Raw genomic sequence first — 22588 nt, 5'->3', positions numbered from 1 at the left:
TTCAATTAACTCTATATCGAGCTATTGACAATAGTGCAATTAATTTTCCACGCTCTTGAATTTAAAAGAACTATGAACCTCCTGCCTCTTGCTTACCTCATATAGGGAACACGCATTCCGGTATGTGCTTTTTATCTACTCATTAAAACTAGAGACAATTGGGGTTGTTGCGTTCAATGCTTTGATTAAGAAGTAATTACAATTTATTTAAAATTGCAGTTATTTTTACAACTAAAAGTACTTTAAAAGTAACTGAAGTTGCAGTTCATTATTCAAAAGAGAAACAATCCACGTAAAATAAATTCATTTATTAAAAAAGTAAATAGTATTAACACCAAGAATATATACAAATTGACCATTATCACAAAGTTTCTGTGGTATTAATTTACACTAAAATGAAGTAAATATGTAGTAAATTATAAATTAGCCATAAAAACATGTTCTGCATGTAGTATCCAGTATGAGTATTCAAAAATAAAAACAAGAGTTGGTAAGTTCTGTTTGAATTATCCAACGTTAGTTTATATTTTTTTATCTTTCCTATTTGAGTAACAGCTAAATATATATTTCAAGATGAGCTTAAAACCATTCTAAAATAATTGGTAAGAGGAGTCTATTGATTCTAACTTAAAAACACGTTAATGTTGTATCTCTGACTGAATACTTTACATAGAGTTCAGTTGAGCTAAAAAAAAACCATCAACCCCGAATTTACCCATACCCATTGAAACTTATTTGTAAATTGCTTATCTATCTAATTTTATATGACCACTATATTTATTTCATAACTGGTATTTAAGTCGACCATCAAAGATACAAAAGTTAGATTAAAAACCAAAAAATTTCTGATAAAATTAAGTTTACGTTAAGAAAAGTATTGAGGGCTACTTTGTGAATTTTCTGGAGTAGAGTGAGGTCTCCAGCTGTCACAGTATGTTGGCTTTTGTACATAATCTTTATAATGACAAACTCGATATTTTCTTCCATTACACTTTCATTTACTAAGAAATTATTTTATTTCAAGAAAAAATTCATTTAAATTGGAACACTTGAATGATAAAATTAATTTTAAAAATACGTTCTTTATCAGGAAGTCGAGTAATCAAATTTTTGCAAGGTTTACTTTAAGAGCTCATTCGCCAGTGAGGTGTAGCCCTCATTGCAATCAATTCACTTTCAGACCTGCATTCAAAATATATAGAAAGAAAAAATGATATTAAATAATAAGCCGAAGCACTGTTTGCTTAATAAAAATACTTAAGGTATAGTATACTGTACATAAAGTTACTTAAATAAATTATCTGTGTTAACTTAATGAGGTTTTTTGGCTGTAGGTTTAGAGCAGGCTGCAAAAAAATGGAGTTACTGGGAGTCATTGTAACTTTGGAAAAAATCATTCAGTACCCAGATAAAAATAGTACATAAAATTTTTTGTATCAATCGAGTAACCACTCAAAGATGATATTAAAACTTAGTTTCAAGTGAGTCGTTGCGTATCTATGCTGTATTTTTTTGTTTGGCCTCCCTATTATTCTTGTACCTCCTAAACCTTTTTCGATGATACTTCGAACGACATCTTTTAAGTAAAACTCACTCTTTGAGCTTTCTAGTATCTTGTAATGGATGAGTATTTGTATGGATTCTTCAGTGGTTGGTTAGTTATTTTATTTGTTTTCATTCCCCTAAAAAAGTTCCTTTTCTTTTTTCCTATAACTAGTTGTGTATCTTCTGCCTTTGTTCTAATTTATTATCATAATGACATAATCACAACAAAAATAATGACAATAATTATGCTTCATAAAATACTAATGTAAGAAAAGTTTATACTCAATAGGTACAGTTCCATATATAAAAAAAATTTTATACTAGAAAAAATTTTATGTGTCATTTTTACTAAATTTCAAAAAACTTCATCTTGTAATTCGAAAAGTCAAGTTTTTTGCAACCAGCTCTCGCTATATAAATATTGGTTTTTAATATCTTTTAACTTGTATGCCTTGAACCTGTGTATGTATGATATTTGGTTGTTAAGATAATAAATTTAATATCAAGACTATGGATCACAAAGATGAACCACAATTTAATATAACCTGACATATATAAGTGCCACAAAAACAAGTAGCGAGTTACTAAATATCGACCATGATCCGCTTACTTGAGAAGATCCAGTTTTTATACCTTGACAAGGAAGTTGCTTTTTCAAAAATTTGAAAAAAGCATCAACTATGTTTGCTGGTGTGCTTTCTTTGCATTGTTCTAATTCGTTGTTGATGCATGCTCTAATGGTCTCAAAATCGCTGAAAACAATAATTATATTAATTTAGTCATGTCAATGAATACATAAAACTAAAAACACTACCGATTTTTTTTATATTATTTAGAATCAGAAATCTCATGCAGGGATGACGATATTATTTATATTTCAGTATCCAATGATATTAATGTAGAAAAAATTTAGATCCAATATTTATTGTTCTCTAAATGTTTATATTATATCAAAATGTATCACTGTAACTGTACAATTTTCAAGGTTTTTGATATAGAATCTAATAAGTCACTTCTTTATTATTTCACGAATACACTTTTTTTGTTTGAAATATCGACAGAAAAAGCACCCTATTTTTCAGTCGATAATTATTACATCAAAATATCGGCTCTTTTGAGAAATAGCGGATGTCTTTTTGTTCGTTGAAATCTATATTTTCTGAATGTGTGAAAAATACACATTGCTATTAAAAGTTTTGTGGAAAAATCCTACAAAAACTTTTTTTCTAAATAATGTACTTACTATTTTCAGCCAATTACCAAAACTCACCCTAACTTTACTCGTGTTAATCAGTCTAACATGGAATATCACGTTTTACCAATAATTAACATATTAAATAGTAATGAATAGATAACAATTGTATACCTATAACGGTTAAGAAAATTTTGTTGTTTTTTAAATAATTAACTTATACTCTTTCTTCTTATACACTTTTTATTTATCAACTCCATGTACAATACAAATCATATTAATATATCATCTTAACCTTAATGATGAATAATTCTCGATAATTCTCTATGATTCTCACTAACTGACTTCTTCTTTTTTTTTTTATTTTCATATATCTTAACAGTAGGCCAGAAAGTAAAAAAACTAATACCTATATTATTAAACACAAACCAGAAAAGTATTATTTTTAACACCCTCTCTTAATACTTTTCTATGAAATCTCAAATATTATATTTTGATTTTTCTTTTATTAACATTAATAATAAACAAAATATCTTAACATAAATTTAAATAATCTCTATTCTTATAAAACTGTCTTTTGTGGAGCCCCTTTGTTAAAATGTCTGCTACTTGATTTTTAGTTCCAATAAAAGTTAATTCCATTTTCTTTGTATTTAAAATGTCACACACAAAGTTGTATTTTATATCTATATGTTTTACACGTTTGTTATTTTCGGGATTTTTTATCAAAGCTATACATCCTTGATTGTCCTCATATATTTTAAAATTTTGAATATTGACTTTCATATCAAACAATAATTTCTTAAACCATAAGCAATCTTGTACTGCGGAACATATTGCCACTAACTCAGCTTCTGAGCTTGAAAGAGTCACACAATTTTGTTTTCTTGTTACCCACATCACTATATTACCAAATAATTTAATTAAATATCCTGACACTGATTTTCTATCTACCACTTCACTTCCCCAATCAGAATCCACATAACACTCAAACAAACTTTCATTATTTTTTCTTTCAAATTTTAAATGCATATCAACTGTTCCTTTTAAATATCTTAAAATTCTTTTTAATCCTGTCCACACCAAACTATTATTTTTATCTTGAAATCTACTTAAATAATTTACTGAGTAACTGATATCTGGTCTTGTTCCAAGCATCAGATACATTAAACATCCAATTAATTGTCTTACTGGTAGTGTGCATTCATCATCTTTATTTTCAAAAATATTAAACTTTGGATCTATAGGTGTTGCTGTGGGATTGCAATTATCAAAATTAAATCTTTCTAATATTCCAAGTAAATATCTTCTTTGACTTAATTCCAAGATTCCTTCTTCTTTAATATAATTTACTTCAAGTCCTAGAAAATTCTTTAAATCTCCTTTATCTTTTATATCAAAACATCTCATTAAATCATTTTTACAAATTTCAATTTTATTTAATTTTTGCCCTGCTAATATGATATCATCCACATAGAGTAATAAATACATAATTTGTTTATCTTCATCAACTTTTGTATATAGACAATAATCAGTTTCTGATCTTGTAAAACCTAAATTTAATAAATATGCATTTATTTTTATGTTCCAGCATTTTGCAGCTTGTTTTAAGCCATAAAGAGCTTTATTCAATTTTAAAACACATCCTGGTTTACAATTTACCCTCTCTGGCGCATAAACATATATTTCTTCTTTTAAATCTCCATTTAGAAATGCCGTTTTCACATCAAGTTGTTTTATATAATATCCATATTGATTGCTCACTGTTAGAAGAGTCCTTATTGTTGTCATTTTTGCCACAGGTGAATATATATCATCATAATCATAAGTATTTCTCTGTCCACATCCTCGTACAACTAATCTCGCTTTGTATCTGTCTTCCATTATTGTTTCTAATGGTTTCTTAGCAAATACCCATTTAGCTGTCAAAATTTCTGCTTTTTCCGGTTTCTCTACTTCATTCCATGTCTCATTTTTCTCAATTGAATCAATTTCCCTTTTCATAGCCTGTATCCACATATTTTTGTCACTTCTATTATCTATTTCCTCCACTGTCTCTGGTACTTTTTCTACAAATGATACTGCATCAAATGCCATATATAATTCATAATCATTATATTTTTCTGGAATTTTGACTTTCCTTTTTATTCTTTCAAAATTTTTTCTTTTATGAGCTTCATCATTACTCTCATCTTCTTCGGATTCTATTTCAACGTTTTCTTCTAAACTGTTTTGTTCTCTATTATTTATTTCAATACTTGCTTTTTTTATTTTATAAATAAAATCAGTTTCATTAAATATAACATCTCGTGCTACTATCACCTTTTTTTCTTTTATACTCCACAATCTGTAACCTGTATTTGTATATCCTATAAAAATCATTTTTTCAGAAACTGGATCAAACTTTTCTCTAAATTGTTTTTGTATATGAGCATATGCTGTACATCCAAATATCTTAATATTTTTTATATCAGGTTTTTTACCATACCACAATTCTGCTGGTGTAACATTTTCTAAATGTTTGCTAGGGCTACGATTTAAAATATAAGCAGCTACTCTAATGCTCTCATTCCAAAATGTTTTTGGGAGGTTGGCTTCTTCTATCATTGTTCTTGCCTTTTCCAACAAACTTCTATTAAACCTCTCAGCCTTACCATTCTGCTGTGGCGTATATGGTATTGTATAATCTAAAACAGTTCCATTTGATTTACATAAATCTTTTATATCTTTGGAAATATACTCTCCTCCATTGTCACATCTTAGCACTGCCAATTTTATGTTAAATTTTGATTGTACCATATTTACATATTCTTCAAAACACTTAAACACCTCATCTTTACCTTTTATGATATACACTGTACAAAAATTAGAAAAATCATCCACAAATGTAACAAAATATTTACCCCCATCGTGACTTAGTGGCGTTATTGGTCCAACAACATCAGTATGAACAATCTCTAATAATCTTTTTGCATGTGATCTTGTTTCAAATCTAAGTCTTGTCATTTTACCTTTTACACAGGCTTCACAAAAATCAATTTTATTTACATTTACATTTTCCAAACCTTTTACCATTCTTTTATCAACTAATAACTTTAAATTTGCATTACACATATGCCCTAATCTTTTATGCCACATCATTGATTCATTGTCATCATTTTCAATCATAAAACATCGATTTTCTATCTTATACTCAAAAATAATCTCATAAAGCCTGTTTCTAAATCCTACTCCTATCAATTTATTTTCATTATATAAACTAACCTGACCACCCTCAAAAACTACAGATACATTAGACATTTCTAATCTTTTTACTGATAATAAATTCTTCCTTAAATTTGGAACGTAAAAAACATTTTTTATTATGCATTCAATGATCTTTCCATTTATTTTACTCAAAACTTTAATATTTCCAATACCTATTGCCCTCAAATATTCATTATTCTTTGCTACTGCTATGTTAATTGGTGTTTTTAATTCTAAATATTCATAAAAATATTTGTTATTATTTACTAAATGATCTGTACAGCCTGAATCTATATAGAATGAGATATTATCGTTACTTACAATCTTACTTTCATTACCATTCATCAAAAAACATATTCCATCTTGCTCTTCCTGATCTTCGGAACTTTGTTTCTTGTTCACCTCTACATGATTTCCCTGATTTCTGTAGTTTGTATGATAACTTCTACCTCGAGTGAAACCTCTACTTGGAGTTGCATATCCTCGAAAACCTCCTCTACTATAACCACCTCTATAATTTCCTCTGAAACTACCTCTTGTAAAACCACCTTGCACAACTCTTGAATTTGATTGCCCTGGTACACTTTCTTTACAGTCTTTTTGCATATGTCCTTCCTTGTGACACCGGAAACACACTATTTTTCTAGTATTTGTAGTATTAAATACTGCTGATTTTTGTTCATAAGTTGATTGTTCAGATTTTAATGCTTTTCTTCTTTCTACTTCACTTCTAAATTTTCTTTTGACGAAATCTATTGTTAACACTTTAGGATCCATATTCTCTAATATTGTTATAACTGTTTCAAAACTTGGAGGCATCCCCATCATTAACATACATACAATGTCCTCATCACTCATAACAGCTCCTGTAGCTCTTATCTTCCTAACAAGATCATCAAATTCTGTCAAATAACCTTCCAAATCTTCATTCTCTTTTAATTTTAATGACATTAACATTCTTCTTAGCATCATTTGCCCGGGTAATCCTTTTTTTTCATAATTATCTCCTAAAGCTTGCCACATACCATAGGCTGTATTTTTCTCCGTTACAAATTCTAATTGCTTATCATCCAAACATTGTATTATCAATGACTTACATAACTTATCTTTTTTCATAGCTTCCTTTTTGTCTTTTTCCACTGTATAATCTGATTCCACAAATTCTTTTTCTATCCATTCTGCCACATCTTTTTCTTCTAGTAATATTTTCACTCTAAATTTCCATGAGTAATAATTTTCACCATTCAATAGTTCTATGTTATAAATATTTTTTATTTGTGAATTAGCCATTTTCTTTATATTTTAATTATCCACAGAATCACCTGGGCCCATAACCTGTTGTTTTTTAAATAATTAACTTATACTCTTTCTTCTTATACACTTTTTATTTATCAACTCCATGTACAATACAAATCATATTAATATATCATCTTAACCTTAATGATGAATAATTCTCGATAATTCTCTATGATTCTCACTAACTGACTTCTTCTTTTTTTTTTTATTTTCATATATCTTAACAGTAGGCCAGAAAGTAAAAAAACTAATACCTATATTATTAAACACAAACCAGAAAAGTATTATTTTTAACAAATTTCGCATTCGAGTTATTTTCTGTTTTTTTTTTTGCATTTTCTAATAAAATTTATAATAATAATTTATATTCTTTCTCACTATTGGGAGAGATTTAACCTAACCTAACAGTAAAAGTGTCAGTTCCTATAAAAACAATCTTTTTCGATAGTTATTACAGTTCTAAAAATTAATAAAATCATTAATAGAAAGTTTTGGAAGTATCCTAAGCTCAGAGACATATTACTGAAGTAGAATTTCATACCAAAACAGTGAATTTTGTTAGACACAGTGTAATCAATTTTAAAGCGGATTGGAAGAATAATTCGCAAAATCTAGCTCTTATCGCCTTGATATGAAGTGGTCTGTGCCAAAACAGGTCCGTACTCTCGAATCAAAGCGAATATATTTTTAAAATTAATAATGATAAAAAATAAATGTTGGGACTTCTGACTACAGAAGCTCTCAGAAAGCAGATTCTACAAAATCATATTCCTCTGCACTTAGTCAAACACAATTTCCAACAAAACATCAAGCAGTTGAGCTAACTAATTCAAAAAATATTCTATTCACATCAAGGCAAATGAAAATATTGTAGAACGCTTCATGGCCTATCATGAAGGGTTAATAAATATTAACAACACTCTGATCCAAGCCCGAAAACTTATAACACCACCCGAAAGAAAAAATTTCTCGGTATACTATTTGACCATATACTAAACTGGAATCATTATATTAGAAATCTCCTAGCTTGCAACAAACGACTAAATTTAGTGAAAACTCTTATGAGCAAAGAATGGGGTGCAGATCGACAGACATTCCTAACACTATACCAAACACTTATTCAATCAATTTTATATTCAACAGTTAACAAATCGCTCCTAAAAAAATTCGTTTTCACAATTCAGCTTTACATTTGATGAGAGGTGCATTCAAAACAACTCCAGTGGAAAGTCTATACTGTGAATCAAAGGAACCATCCTTGGGAAACTTTTGGACTTTTTATGGTAATGATTTAGATTTATTCTGTACCTTCTTGAAATAGTTTCATTGAAAGAAATTGAAAAAAAAATTCTGCTTTGATCACAGAAACAGTGTTAAGGTACGTGGTTAGTCAAACAAATCGCTCGTAATAAAAAAGGCTTTATAGCCGGTTAATAAGAACAATAAAAAAACATCTTACATAGAACTATGCCTGTCAACGCACACGTCGTGCGCATGATCACTTCTACACAAGCAAGAGATCATGCGCTCTCCGGACAACGAAACACATGCGCAAAAATATAAATGTAGAAGTTTGTCTTGGTAGCTGTACTGAACTGGAACAATGCAAACCAGGTCATAGGGTTGTTCTTGGTAGCTGCATTGAACTGGACCATTGCAAGCCAGTTCATGAAAACTATATAGTGCAGAGAGCAATGAAGCATTTGTTGATTGTTGTATTTGAGGTTATTTGATGTGATTCGGACCTTGTAATATTAACAATAATAGAAAACGATTCAGTACTTTTTGATATTTTACATTCGTCCGATGACGAAGATATTTCCAGATTACACTTATTGTACTGCACTGGCTGAACTGACCCTAGCCCCAGTGCTAGCAGTACAGTGAAATGGGTGCGCTGCTACTAAGAAGAGCGACACTAGCGCTGGTTCTGCTACAAAGAACGCTTTAGTGTACACTTCCTGAAGTAGTTTTGCCAGTGCGGCTGCCAAGAGCAAATCTTAGTACTCTTAACAAACAGAAATTTGAATCTCACAACGAATTATGGTAATGAAATGTTTTTTTTGTTTATAAATTATCAGGTCGTTCTCTGCAAAGTTCGGCATTTGGTACGTATCTCAATTTCAGTAAAGTTTTCTATTTTCTTTTGTTCTCCTTATCCATTTGACATAATACAATTAGAAAAGTTAATATTGACATTGTTGAGTTTTTTATTTTGGTAGTATATTTGTTGAAAAGATATTCAAAATTTCATCATATCATATCATATTAAGATATGGAGTGAAAAGTATCTTTTTTGCAGTTGTGCCAATTGATTTGCTTTTGGCAAGTAAGGTGTGATTTTGACATTATGTATACCATAGCTGATCAAAAACCAAACGTTGCAATTATGTTTTGAAATATTCCTTGGAGTTGCATTATGGCTTCTTTGATTGGAGTATCATCTACAGTAATATTTAGGAAAGGTTCTACATAATCTTCACATATTCCAATAATAATGTTTAAATAATTTGATTTCTTTAGCCAACAGATGAGGCCTCAGAAATAATAGTATAGACCAGTAACTCCCAAAGTGATCAAGGTAAACCCCCAATGAATCTAAACAAACTTCCATCGTTACATTTGTTGTTAATATTTTATACAAATATTGATGTAGGAATGTAATTGCAGGGAGTCAACCAAAACCAGTAAATTTACGAAAGTGGCTTATGAAGAAAAATGTTTTAGAGCCTTTAATTCCAGAAGTTAGCGTTATACACAAAATCGTATCACTTTTTTTGTTATATAATTCTAATAGAGTATAAAACAAAATTGAAAAAAGTTATTTTTTCACTTACCCACAATCTTTTTCACTAAAAAGTATAATAGGTAAAGATGTAATAGATATATCATCAGGATTGGGCAATCTGGAACCCACAGTTTTATCTAAGCAGTCATGGATGCCATCTTTTCTGTTTTGAATACATTCTACGCCTCCTTCGGCAACAAACACTAAAAAAAATGGTAAAATATGATTATGTACTCGGATGGTTAACGTATTTTCGAGATACAGAAACACTATTTAGAAAACTAACCCCAATTAAATGACTAAGAATTATGAGCAAGTTTTTGCCTTTTGAGACTGAAGATGATAACTCGGATATTGAAACACGAGATTGTGATTGTGAAAATGATAGTTATAATTGTGATTTTTAGCGTAGTGGTGGTAGATAGTGTGTGTTATGTATGAATATCACTAACAGTTCCAGAAATTCTTCTTATCTAATTCTATATTTTTATTTTCAACAAATCTCTTATTTTTGGAAGTATTATTATTGTGTGACATTATTGTCCTTTTTTAAACCCGTGGTAGTTCATTTTGTATATTAATACAATTATAGAAAGCGAAGAATTCAAAGTTTTCTTGGATAAAAATTGGAATAAAAACAGTTGATTTCTAAGTACTGAAATTATTGTTGTCAGAATGTAGATTAACTATAATGGGTTAACTATTCAAGAACAGGATCTTTTTCATACCATTTGGAAATTTCCTGTTCTATTTAGGTACCTAATCTTGCAATGAAATATTGAATTTCTCATATAGTTCAATTTTTGAAAAAAAATTAATCTCTGAATAAAGCAATTTCTGTCTATTGTGGTTTTTTATTCTGATTTATTTACATTTGATCAGAAATGACTCATAGATATAAAATTTGTTTAACCAATAAATACAAAACTTTTCAGAACTTCATGTGCTACCAAATTTGGCCACTGTTTTAAACCTCTTTATAAACGCAATCAGCGATTTTAAAATTTTACAATTCGTTGCATTTTTTTCCAGTTTGAATAATATGCATTTGCTCTTTTACCATGTGCCGATTAGGTTAGATATTATTTATATAAAAGGAGAAACTAAAAACCATAATAATGTAGGTAGCATCAAATTATTAGCAATTGGATAAAGGAAAAGCAGCTGATCATAAAATGCAATTATGAATACCTATTTTTTGTTTATGTTATTTTATTCTATTTTTTGCTGTATAAACCCTTCTTAATACATGTTTTTGTCGATACATATATCCAATACAAACTTTATTAGGAAACTCTTCAATCATACAGTCAAGTAACCAGTAAAGAAGAATAGACTATTTAATAAATTTTATATAGATTCAAATAAAATGATTGAAACTACTTAACGATCTATTATTTGATTTGTTTAAAAATTGGATACACTCTTCAATATTTACTTCATATAACAATTCCCTAGGATTTTTTCAAAATTTTTTATTGTCCCGTTATTATATATAGTTACATCAAGACAAAAATACAAAATAAAATAATATTTCAGGATAATTTCTAGAGAAAATTATGAGTTATCCAATTATGGTAAAGGCAATGTGAAAATCATGAGAAATAGAGTTTTCTTTAAAACTTTAACAATGAGAATTCATAGAATAAAGCCAGAATAACGTTATGAATTCAAATTTAACATAAAAAAGTTTTAGTGGAGTTCAGTACAATTCAATAAAATTATCTAGTTACTTCCTTGGAATGAGTGACTATTCTGTATACTAAATCTATGTACGGATCAACCACTAGTTAGTTTTTCTGAAAATACAGCTCTTTTGTATGTATCGGAAAACTATATAATCATTAAAAAACTGATTTTAAAAGTTCATATCATCATAGTAGGGATTTGAACCCAGTCAATTTCCTATTACCTATCTCATCATAAAGAATATGAGAACTTTGGATCAAAGAACAATAGACCTTGAAAATAATGGAAAATCGATCAAATTCCATTTCCTTGCCAAAGTCAATTTGAACTCTACAGTGAAAGCGACATATATTAAAATATAATAAGTTAAACAATGGCTACTGGAAGAAGTGAAATTAATACGAGACTATCCTCAATTAACTCCAAATGTTAATAACAGTTGGCTTTTAAGGTCTGAACCTTATTAAAATGTAATATTATCAATATTTTTATAAAGGTCCGCTATATTATACACTCTCCTGGGAAATCCCATATCTACAATCTCCATAAAATCAAGATCATCTTCTTCTGCAGCTTTTGCTGCTTTTTTGAATTCTTTCCACATACTAAACCAAAAGAATGTCTTATTACTTATGAGAGTAGAGACAATAATATTGTGTGATACCTATAGCGATAACTATTGACTCTGCTCTGTTTTTTTTACACAAAATTACCAAATTATAGGTTAGAAACTGTTTAACTAAAAATTCAATTATTTAAGCCCCCGATTTAATGATAGTTTGAAGACTTGGTGCAAATAAAAAAAAATTAAGCCAGTGTTAAAATTTAAGCCCCGGTGCAAGTGGCCATCAGTAGATTAACATCGATATAGTAAAAATTAATAAAAAAACAAGTGAACTTTTAAAAACACAACAAGGCGACCCCCTACTATTTAATCTAGCTTTGGAAGGTCTAATAAGAAGAACCAGTATCAACAGAAAGGGCATGATATTAAACAAAAGTCATCGATACTTAGCTTATGCTTATGTGACGTTGATAGCAAGAAGCAAAAGAGAGCTTTGAAACAACTAATAACAGCAGCAGAAGAGGTAAGCATGACAAAACAAAGTGTAAGGAAATAAAGAATAAATGAGAAAGCAAGACAAAAAACAATTTCAGTAGTAGAAAATTTCATATATGTAATATGAAATCAAGCTAAGAATTGCCAAAAGTAACAGATGTATAAGCAGCATTAGAAAAATATTAGCACTGAAAGAGATACTCAGATCTACAAAAGTTGGAATATATAAAACAATTTTGAAACCCACCTTGTGAAACCTGGATAAATGCGAATAAAACTAAGCAGAAATTGGAAATCTGGGAGAGAAAAATATCAAGAAGAATTTTTGGAGGTAAGCAGACAGAGTTAGGTTAGGAAGAGAAGATCAAACCATGAAGTTTACACACTTTTCAATAAGTCATCAATCAGCAAGTTTATAAAGACAAGAAGGTAACAATGGATAAGTAACTTAGAACAAATGGACGAAGACAGACTCTTGAATTGCATGGAAGATACCAAAGGGCAAGAGGAAAGGAGTTGGAGGGAAGTAGTGGAAGAAGGCCTTCGAGAAAAAACATCCAGAGCTGGAGAGAAAAGGCAAGGGACCGAAAGAAGTGTAAAGAAATTACAACACTATGTATTTCTATTCTTATCATATTTACTTACTAGCTAATCGATCTCCATCTTTGAAACACATGAAATTTTGTAAATCATTTACGATGTTTAGAGTTTTATTGAAAGCATCTTCTTCTCTTTCATCCATGCAAGTTCTTGCAATAGCTGTAGTGTTATCTAAACATGCAAGTATGTCCGGCCACTTCTTACAATACTTGGCAAATACTTCGTCCATCGACCCATTTTTCTTTGCATTCTCAAGTTCTTCTTCAACTATAGTCACGTTGACGTAACTTTCAAGACAACTTTGTATATTTTGTTGTTCTTCCTAAAACAAGGAAACGGACATATAATGATGTTTATGCTAACATTCATCAAATAATTAACAATATCTTTATATGTAAGTCATAGATTGAAGACTACCTAGATACACACCACCCATGCATTTTTAAGTAACACTTGTTTGGTACTCCTAAGAGACTCGAAATTTTGGCCCAATGTCATCGATATTTTGAGTTCCTCTTCCTAATACTTGACGCAACAACACTTAAGTCTCTTATTTTCAAACAAACATCAGTAACATATCGATATAAGGAAAGGTGGGAGATTTGAATTTTTTTTTATTAAAATATTAAAACTGAAATGTTAATCGTCACACATATTCTCAAACTCAAAGAATGTCATCTTGTTGGCAAGGGATAGTTGGCTCTAAGGGACATTTTATGTGAATTTAAGTTGTGCTTCTCTAACTCCTAATTAATAATTTAAGAGGGTTGCTACTTAAATTTTGAGATATACAAATGAAAACAAATATTTATAATTGGATACGTCTTTATTGTTTTTCAAAATACAATCCATTTCGATTTAGCGAAAATATGTGATTTGAACGCATCAACCGATTCTTCGGATGTAGAAAAACGTTGACTTCGCCTTCGAAATTTATTTTTGATCTGCGAGAATAACAAGAAATCATTGGGAACGAAACAAGAACTTTACGACGGGTGACCCATTAATACGATGTTTTGACTTTTCAAATACGTTATTGATGTGTGAGAACTCACATTGTCGTGGTGGAGAATGATTCGTCTTCAGCGATTGGTTTTCCTGATTTGTTTGAACACTTCTGGAAAGCAAATGCTGGTGTACCATTCAAAATTGAGCGATCCACGTTGCTCTAATGGAACAGTGGCGCAAAGTCCAGTTTCACGGTATGTCACATAACGATCTTGCAATATCAGTTTAAGCATAGCATCGATATTATCTGACATAACAGCCGATTATGGACGACCTTCACGAAAATCATCCTGTAGCAATGTGCGACCACGTTGAATTTAGAAAACCAACAAAACACTGTGGCTCGAGATGGTGCTTCATTAGTCGAAATCAGTTGATTAATACATTGCTGTTGGTTTAATCCACATTGAAAGTCTCATAAAATCATCGCACGAAAATGTTCGCGATTTAATTCCACCATCAAGATGACTGTTTCAAGTATAACAACTCAAATAGCGCTCGCATGACAACACGTTCTGAGTACATTCACCATTAAAATGTCAAACTTTATGATAGCAATGTCAGATTTAACATATTCACATCAGTGTTGCCATATCTCAAATCTTACTACAACCTTGTAGTTGTAAAGTGTGAGGTGTTGATAGGACTTGAACGCCAATTATTAAGTGTTTCTGATAAAATCATCTATCAAAACTGACCTTGGAAAGACAATGGTGTAAAGCGAAACCGAACAGAAGATGCCAAAGCAGTCGTTTTGACGAGAATGGTAGCTTTTAAGCCACTTAAACGTGAAACTAGTTGCCATTGTCGCTTAAGATCGATTTATATAACACATAATCACTTGTTAGTGGCCACTGATTAATAAATTGATAAGGATGTAAGGCAAAACCGAACAGGAGACTCCAAAACAGTCGTTTTGATGAGAATAGTGGCTTTTAAGCTACTTAAACGTGAAAGTAGTCGCCATTGTTTTTAGTAAGTGGACTGTAATTATTGAAATGAAACGACTGATTCACTATATTAATACCAAATATTAGAATTGTACAAAGTATAAAATTGTTATATGTTTACTCTACAAACTGAAAAACGAATCTCGCCTCTAAACCCTTCTCAACGCAAATCTTAAACTCTTCTTGTCTGTAATCTAGAGCGCGGAGAGCAGGCTGATTTAAGATTTTACAAAAAGTTATGGAATTTTAGGGAAATACTCAGTACAATTGTCACTTAAGATCTATTTTTCTTGCACATAATCGCTTATTAGTGACCTCTGATTAATAAATTCACAATACTGCATGGCAAAACCGAACAGAAGACCCCAAAACAATCGTTTTGACGAGAATAGTAACTTCTAAGCCACTTTAACGTGAAACTAGTCGCCATTGTCACTTAAGATCTATTTCTATTGCACATAATCGCTTGATAGTGGCCACTGATTAATAAATTGACAATGCCGTATGACAAAACTGAATTGAAGACCCCAAAACAGTCGTTTTGACGAGAATAGTAACTTTTAAGCCACTTTAACGTGAAACTAGTCGCCATTGTCACTTAAGATCGATTTCTATAGCACATAATCGCTTGTTAGTGGCCACTGATTAATAAAATAGCAATACTGTATAGTAAAACCGAACAGAAGACCTCAAAACAGTCGTTTTAACGAGAATAGTAACTTTTAAGCCACTTTAACGTGAAACTAGTCGCTATTGTCACTTAAGATCGATTTCTATAACACATAATCGCTTGTTAGTGGCCACTGATTAATAAAATGGCAATACTGTATAGTAAAACCGAACAGAAGACCTCAAAACAGTCGTTTTGACGAGAATAGTAACTTTTAAGACACTAACGTGAAACTAGTCGCCATTGTCACTTTAAATAAATTTCTATTGTACATAATCGCTTGTTAGTGGCCACTGATTAATACATTGGCAATACTGTAAAGCAAAACCGAATAGAAGACCCCAAAACACTAGAAATCAGCAAAAAACTGGTATAAAGTATTTTCATCCCGGGTGCTAGTGATATTTCAGATTGCGTCAACTAAATCCTTATCAACGGTATGTACTTACAGAGTCTTTAATCTTTTTTGAAGTTCATGAAGGAAATGTGATCTTTCCATAATGTTTTTGGTATTGTACTTCATATTTATTACCTCTGACATAATAACCAATCTATTTTATTGGGTGCAAATAGGAGTTATCAACTATTAAAGATAAATCTCACGTAGTCCCAGGACAATTCACATAGTTAAATTCGTTGGAAATTCAATCCATGTATTTAATTAAATGATTAAGAGTTTATTGTTCCGATCAATACTGCCAGAAAATAAATTGTGATGTCAAGGTCGTCTTTATTAGATTGGCCAGTTATTCAATTTCCATTTCATTTCTAATTACACATAAGTTGAAATGAAGAATAACAAATAGTATTGTAGAACATTGAAACTTTTCAACTCAATTACAAACACAGATTAAAACTATTTAAAAAACGATACACACAAAGGATTGTTAGTGTTTGTCGCTGTGATAAAATCAGCAGTAGAAAGTGTTATCCTTAACTGATATGCCTCAATTCAAGAAGAGTTCTTTATTTAATTTGCGTACCAATTTTTATATATCTAACCTAAAAACTCACTTTTATTAAATCCACTGCATTAGGCGCCCCATTCTTTTCACATTTTTCTTTTAGGATTTTTTCTATATCTTCGGCATTTGGTAAATTGGTGCTGTTTAAATCTACCTCATCAGGAAGATTTACATTGAAATCTCCTAGGCCTTTTTCTATAGCGTCCTTTACTTTATCTGCATCTACATTATTCAATGATTGGCAATTGGTAGTTACTGAAAATAAATGAATATTATATTTAGGGGGATTAAGGTGGTCATCCCTTGTGATGACCTCAAAAAATCGATTGCTTTCTTAACATGTCTAGAATACGGTAGTTAAGTGATTTTTAAACATTCGAAGTAGTTTTAAAGATACATCAGTTAGAAGAAGGAGCTGTACGGTGCGCTAAATTGGCAGTCGGAGTCCGGACCTATTGTGTACAGTCAGCTTGATACCTGGCTCCGTTTTATACACAAGTTTCTAAAGGCTTAAAGAGGAATTTCTATAATTATTTTAGTCTTTGTTTAACTTCGAAGAGAGCAACAACTACAAATTATTTCTTTATTTCACTTTGTGAAACTTTATTTTCACGCAAGATAAAACTATGAAAGAAGAAGCAGGAAAGCCACAGGAAAATAAGGAGGCTTTTCATCTCTATTTGAAGCTTCTACATAGATTAGAAAATACACTGTAAAAGTTTTAGATATCATGGTTATGAGTAGTTTTTGTGGCGCATGTAATAAGTATAAAAGTAAAAAAAATCGATCCTTTAGAGTAAGAATGGTAGTATGAAACGCTTGTGCACCATAAACCATTCCGGAAGTTCCGGTAAAATGGAAATTTGACGTCTATGGAAAAATATGGCGTGAAGTATCTTATGTACATCGTAGATGCTAAACTTTATGAAGATACTGTAGTAACAAAAAAAGAATGTGTTGACCACGTAGAAAGTAGAGAATGGGAACACAACTTCGTGCTCTTCAAAGGGACAAAACAAATAAAGGAATCGGTGGAAAAGGAGCAGGTAAAAGTTATTCAAGAAACAGCGAAGTTTTACGGATTAGCTATTCGCCGTCATCCACATTCGCTTAAAGATATGAAAAAGGAAGTTTGAGCAACGTATTACCACAAATATTCTTCAGATGAAAACCCTCAACATCAATTTTGCCCAGACGGCGAATACTGTTGGTGTAAATGGAAGCTAAGAATGAGCTCGACCAATTTCATCACGATAAACTACCTCTAATACCAAAAGTGCAAGTAGCTATCAAACCTGTTTTCGGAGATTTATCGAAAGATAGGCCCCAAGATAGTTGAAATTGCTAGCTACTTATCAGTTATAATCTCTAATGAAGGTTTTTGAAGGTGTTTTATGAGTAATGTCGGTTATGGGCTGCCCCATTGGCCGTGAAACCCAAACTTATGTTGAGAAACGTGACGAAAAGCGAATCTCACGCTCTGAGCAGCGCGTGAGTGATGTCGTTAAACAAGCCAGGATACTCTATGGACCAGGCATCGCCGATCGAGGGCGAGTTTTCATAGTTTCAAGCGGACTTTCCTCCATCGTATCTCAAAAACTGCTTGATCAAACGGACTTGAAATTTGTGGAGAAAACAGCACACGTAAACGTTTGGTATGAGCTGTTATCAATAAAAAATTCCCAAAATTTCGATTTTTTATAGCGAAAAACCAAAAAAAATTCACAACTTTCTTTTGCTTAAGATAAGCCAATCAGTCGGAATCGTAGAGGAAGTGCGAGCCCATTTTTTCGAGGCAGGGGTGTTAAGAACGCTGTAACTTATGTTCTCCACAAGATTTTTAGCTGAAAATTTATATTTACACTATTAAAATCGCTAAAAAACAAGCCGTCACAAGGGATGTCCCCCTATCAACTCTATAAATAAACTACTAGTTAGTTGAGAAATTTTTTGAAAATAAATCATGGAATCACACTTGGTGTATTTATAACAATTAAATATCCATTTAATTGTTGATAATTCGGCCAAATTATAGGCATTGTTTAATTAGAAGCAAATTCTACGTATTAAAATTATGTTTTATTTTATAGGCCAGATAGCAAAGTGATTCATATCCTGAAAAACTTTATTTATACAAATATATAGATTAAATCAAGGATAACTAGTTGATAATTTGTTCAAAATAATTTTTCCAACCCTTTCTAGTGAAATATCCACATCAAATAATACTTTCTCATTTACATTTTTTTAGAAACTTTCTAGAAATCGCAGCCTCCGCATCATCTAATCATACTCTTCTCATTTTTATTTCTAGACGTATAATTTCTATAATCCTTTATCTTAACATTCATTATATACGACCTAATCATCTTGGTTATTCTTCTTCAATCATTCTTGTTTCAATCTCGGGCTTGACCATATTATTCTTCAACTTTTTTAATATCAACTCGTATTTTTTAATGTGTCATATAATTATCAACTTTTGGAAAACAAGAATAAGTTTTACATTAAGTGAGTTACATAAGTTTTGGCTTTAGAGCCATTCTGCACCTATACCTAGAAAATATTTTGTACAAGACTCCACATCTCATTGTTCCGCTTCCAAAATAAGTAGACTACCCCCAAAGGAGGCTATTTCTTGGGGTTCTTGTGTCCCACTTCCCAAGTACTACTCCTTCAAGGTACTCAAGTCTTTTAGAAAAATGGGCAGGGCATTTGCAAGACAGTAAATGCTCTGTTGTTTCCATGGTTTGTTCGCAGAATCTACAGTTGTCGTCCTCTTACTTGCCTATCGTCTTAAGTTGGTATTTGACAGGGCAGTGACCTGTCAGAAGACCAACTACCAGTTTCATGTCGTTTCTGGTCATCACGAGAAGTTATTTAGCTGATATGGTTAAGAATCTTTTGGATTGTCTTAGGTCTGAAGTGTTTCTCGTGTAAAACTTCCTCTGATTCTTCAGCCATTCGTTGAATTCGTTATTGATGTGGCATCTGATGAGGCCACAGCAGGGCTCTCATCCTAAGTATTCAGTCATTGCTACTTTTCGACAAAGCTGTTTGCTTCCTCATTTCCTGGTATATCCTGGTGGCTTGGTAGCCACATTAGGTTAGGTTAGGTTAGGTTAGGTTAGGTTCACTTTGTTTTTGTTAGCTAGTGCTTTTAGAGTTTGTTTACACTCCCACACTAGTTTGGGCGTGCACTCAATAGCTTTCAAGACCTTCAAGGCAGCTTTGCTATCTGAGAGAATGTCAGATGTAATTTTATGGTATGGTATGGAGAGCTTAATTACCACTTTGAATGGGATATCTTTTTTTAACAGATCTAGAATTCTAGGTGACCTATCAGATTTCCTAACTTTAGTTTTACTGTCAAGATTAGCATGTGGGCTTCGCTAAATGCCTCTTTCCTCACTATAAGGTGAAAAGGATATTAGCCTTTGATTCTTGTTCACTTTTTTTCTGAGCTGTTGTTTGTTCAGTTTTCGACCACCAAACAAGCTCTGTATATATGACTGTTTGGTATATCCAGAATACCATCTTAGGTTTAGTCTCCATGTCTTTCCAACAAGCTCATATAACCACAGTGATTTTGAAATTTCATGAAATAATGGTTTCAAACATTCTATATAACTGAATAACTGTGATTATAGGTACTATTTGTTTTTTTTTTTATTTATATCATCTCAATATTTTAAATAAATAACAAAAACTTCAAGGTAATTTCTGAAAGTTTAATTAATTGAATACTACACAATCAATATTTTCTATTTAAAAATAACTAGTTGTTCACTTTGTAACTATAAAAATCATTATTGTGATCACTATAATTGACATCAAATACTTAAAAACTTATAAATGTTACCTGCCACACTTAAATTTAGAATAAAGACAACAGAATTGAATTAGGTAGTTGTAAAAACAAAGTCCAACTCGAATAATTAGAAACGAGTTATTTATCACAACCTTGACTTCACTCTTTTAAGTAATAAGCACACAAAAATTGAATTTAGTAATATAATTATTAGTAAATATTCAAAAATTACTGTTTTGATAATTATAAACTATGCCACTTTGGTGATAGTTGTTGAAAAATTTATATTTTCAAAAACACTGCTTAAATAATCACTTATAATTTAATTATATATATAAATTTAATAATGTAAGCGTTTGAATTTCTTTTTGTTAAAATGAAATAATAATGACATTCATAAAATACTAAGAAATATTAATAACAATACTAGAGCATATTTATAATAATATGAAAATTGAGAAGTCATGTGTTAAACAGCATATTTTCATAGGATAATTGTCAGTAATATTCTTAAAATTGATTCAATATTAAAAGACACAAATCAACTATTAACAAAGCAATATTTTCTTTACTTTTTCCATTCTAATTAAAGGAATTCAAATGATCTGTGGTATTATTTGTTGGAAAAATATTACTTTTATAAAAAAATGTAAACATGTATTAAACGTGTTCACCTATTTAAAGTAATCCTACCAGTTTCTTGGACTTCTTCTTAGTTAACATTTCCTATCAAAATTGACTGATGAATTTCAATAACAAATAGATTTTTGGGATGAGCTGTATAATTTTTTTATATATTTGATTGTGTCGTTAATTGTTAACTTTTTATCTTAATGCTTTCAAAAGTTTCCCCAATGTAATTTCGCAATCGACCTATTTATATGAATTAGTTCCAATATTATTGCAACTTTTTCCTCCTTTGTAACATTTAGCGACTTGTTTGTTTCAATTGTTTCACATAAAGAAAAATGGTATAAAAATATTCTAGTTTTTATAACTGACAAATATTTAAATTAATTAAGGAATTTTTTACTTTTACCTTTCTTTATATCGGTATCTGGAAATATTATTTGAATATATTGAATAATAAGTATAGTATTTGTAAATTTAGTAGATTATTTTCAAATTCCAAATTGATAAGAAATATTATTTGATATTCACAACACTCGACCTGATATTAATCAAGGGGGTCAAAGGGTAACATGTAAATTAATTAAAATCTATTTGATGTAGACAAAAAAGACTTACTTATTAAGATAAAAATTATCACAGCTTGTTTTATAAAATTCATTTTGAATGAATTAAAAATAATTGGAACGGTTTTTAAATGTTTCTAAGAGAACATAAAATTAGCCACAATTCACTACCTCAGCTCTGATTACTTACTAAAGACTAACTAACCTCTATGTGAAAATGACAAATGTCAACATGAAAAAAACAAAGGAGGAGACCAATGGGGGAACAAGCATAACACAGTGTTGCCAAATTTTCTATATATAAGCAAAAAATTATGAATTTAAATCTCTGTTAAAATTTTATATATTTTCAAATTGATAGTAATAACTGGTTAAAAAATGGGGGTTATAAAAAAATATGATTTACCACTTCCAATAGGAGGTGTATTATTATGTAATTGCGAATATGAATATTTATATATTGTTCGTTAAAAATTTATAATGCCGATTTGTAATGAATAAACAAAATAATAAAAGAAGTAATTAGACTTAAATTGGCGTTTTCCAGTTACAGTTAACTACACCATAAATCA

The 22588-nt window shown here is 30.5% G+C and overlaps 1 protein-coding gene across 1 annotated transcript; it reads right to left on the bottom strand.

Annotated features, from left to right (window-relative positions):
• Nucleotides 1-293: 293 nt before the first annotated feature.
• LOC130893633 (27 kDa hemolymph protein-like) lies at nt 294-22250 on the bottom strand. Its single transcript, XM_057799878.1, has 5 exons — nt 22069-22250; nt 17059-17264; nt 13462-13738; nt 10117-10270; nt 294-2297 (listed from the first exon to the last, which is right to left on the bottom strand). The coding sequence occupies exons 1-5, from the start codon at nt 22109-22111 to the stop codon at nt 2081-2083; spliced, it is 897 nt and encodes a 298-aa protein (XP_057655861.1). The 5' UTR covers nt 22112-22250; the 3' UTR covers nt 294-2080.
• Nucleotides 22251-22588: the final 338 nt, after the last annotated feature.

Source organism: Diorhabda carinulata, chromosome 5 (assembly GCF_026250575.1).
Source record: "Diorhabda carinulata isolate Delta chromosome 5, icDioCari1.1, whole genome shotgun sequence".
NCBI lineage: Eukaryota > Metazoa > Arthropoda > Insecta > Coleoptera > Chrysomelidae > Diorhabda > Diorhabda carinulata.
Note: the sequence above shows the minus strand (reverse complement) of the source record. Positions and strands in the feature narration are given on the sequence as shown.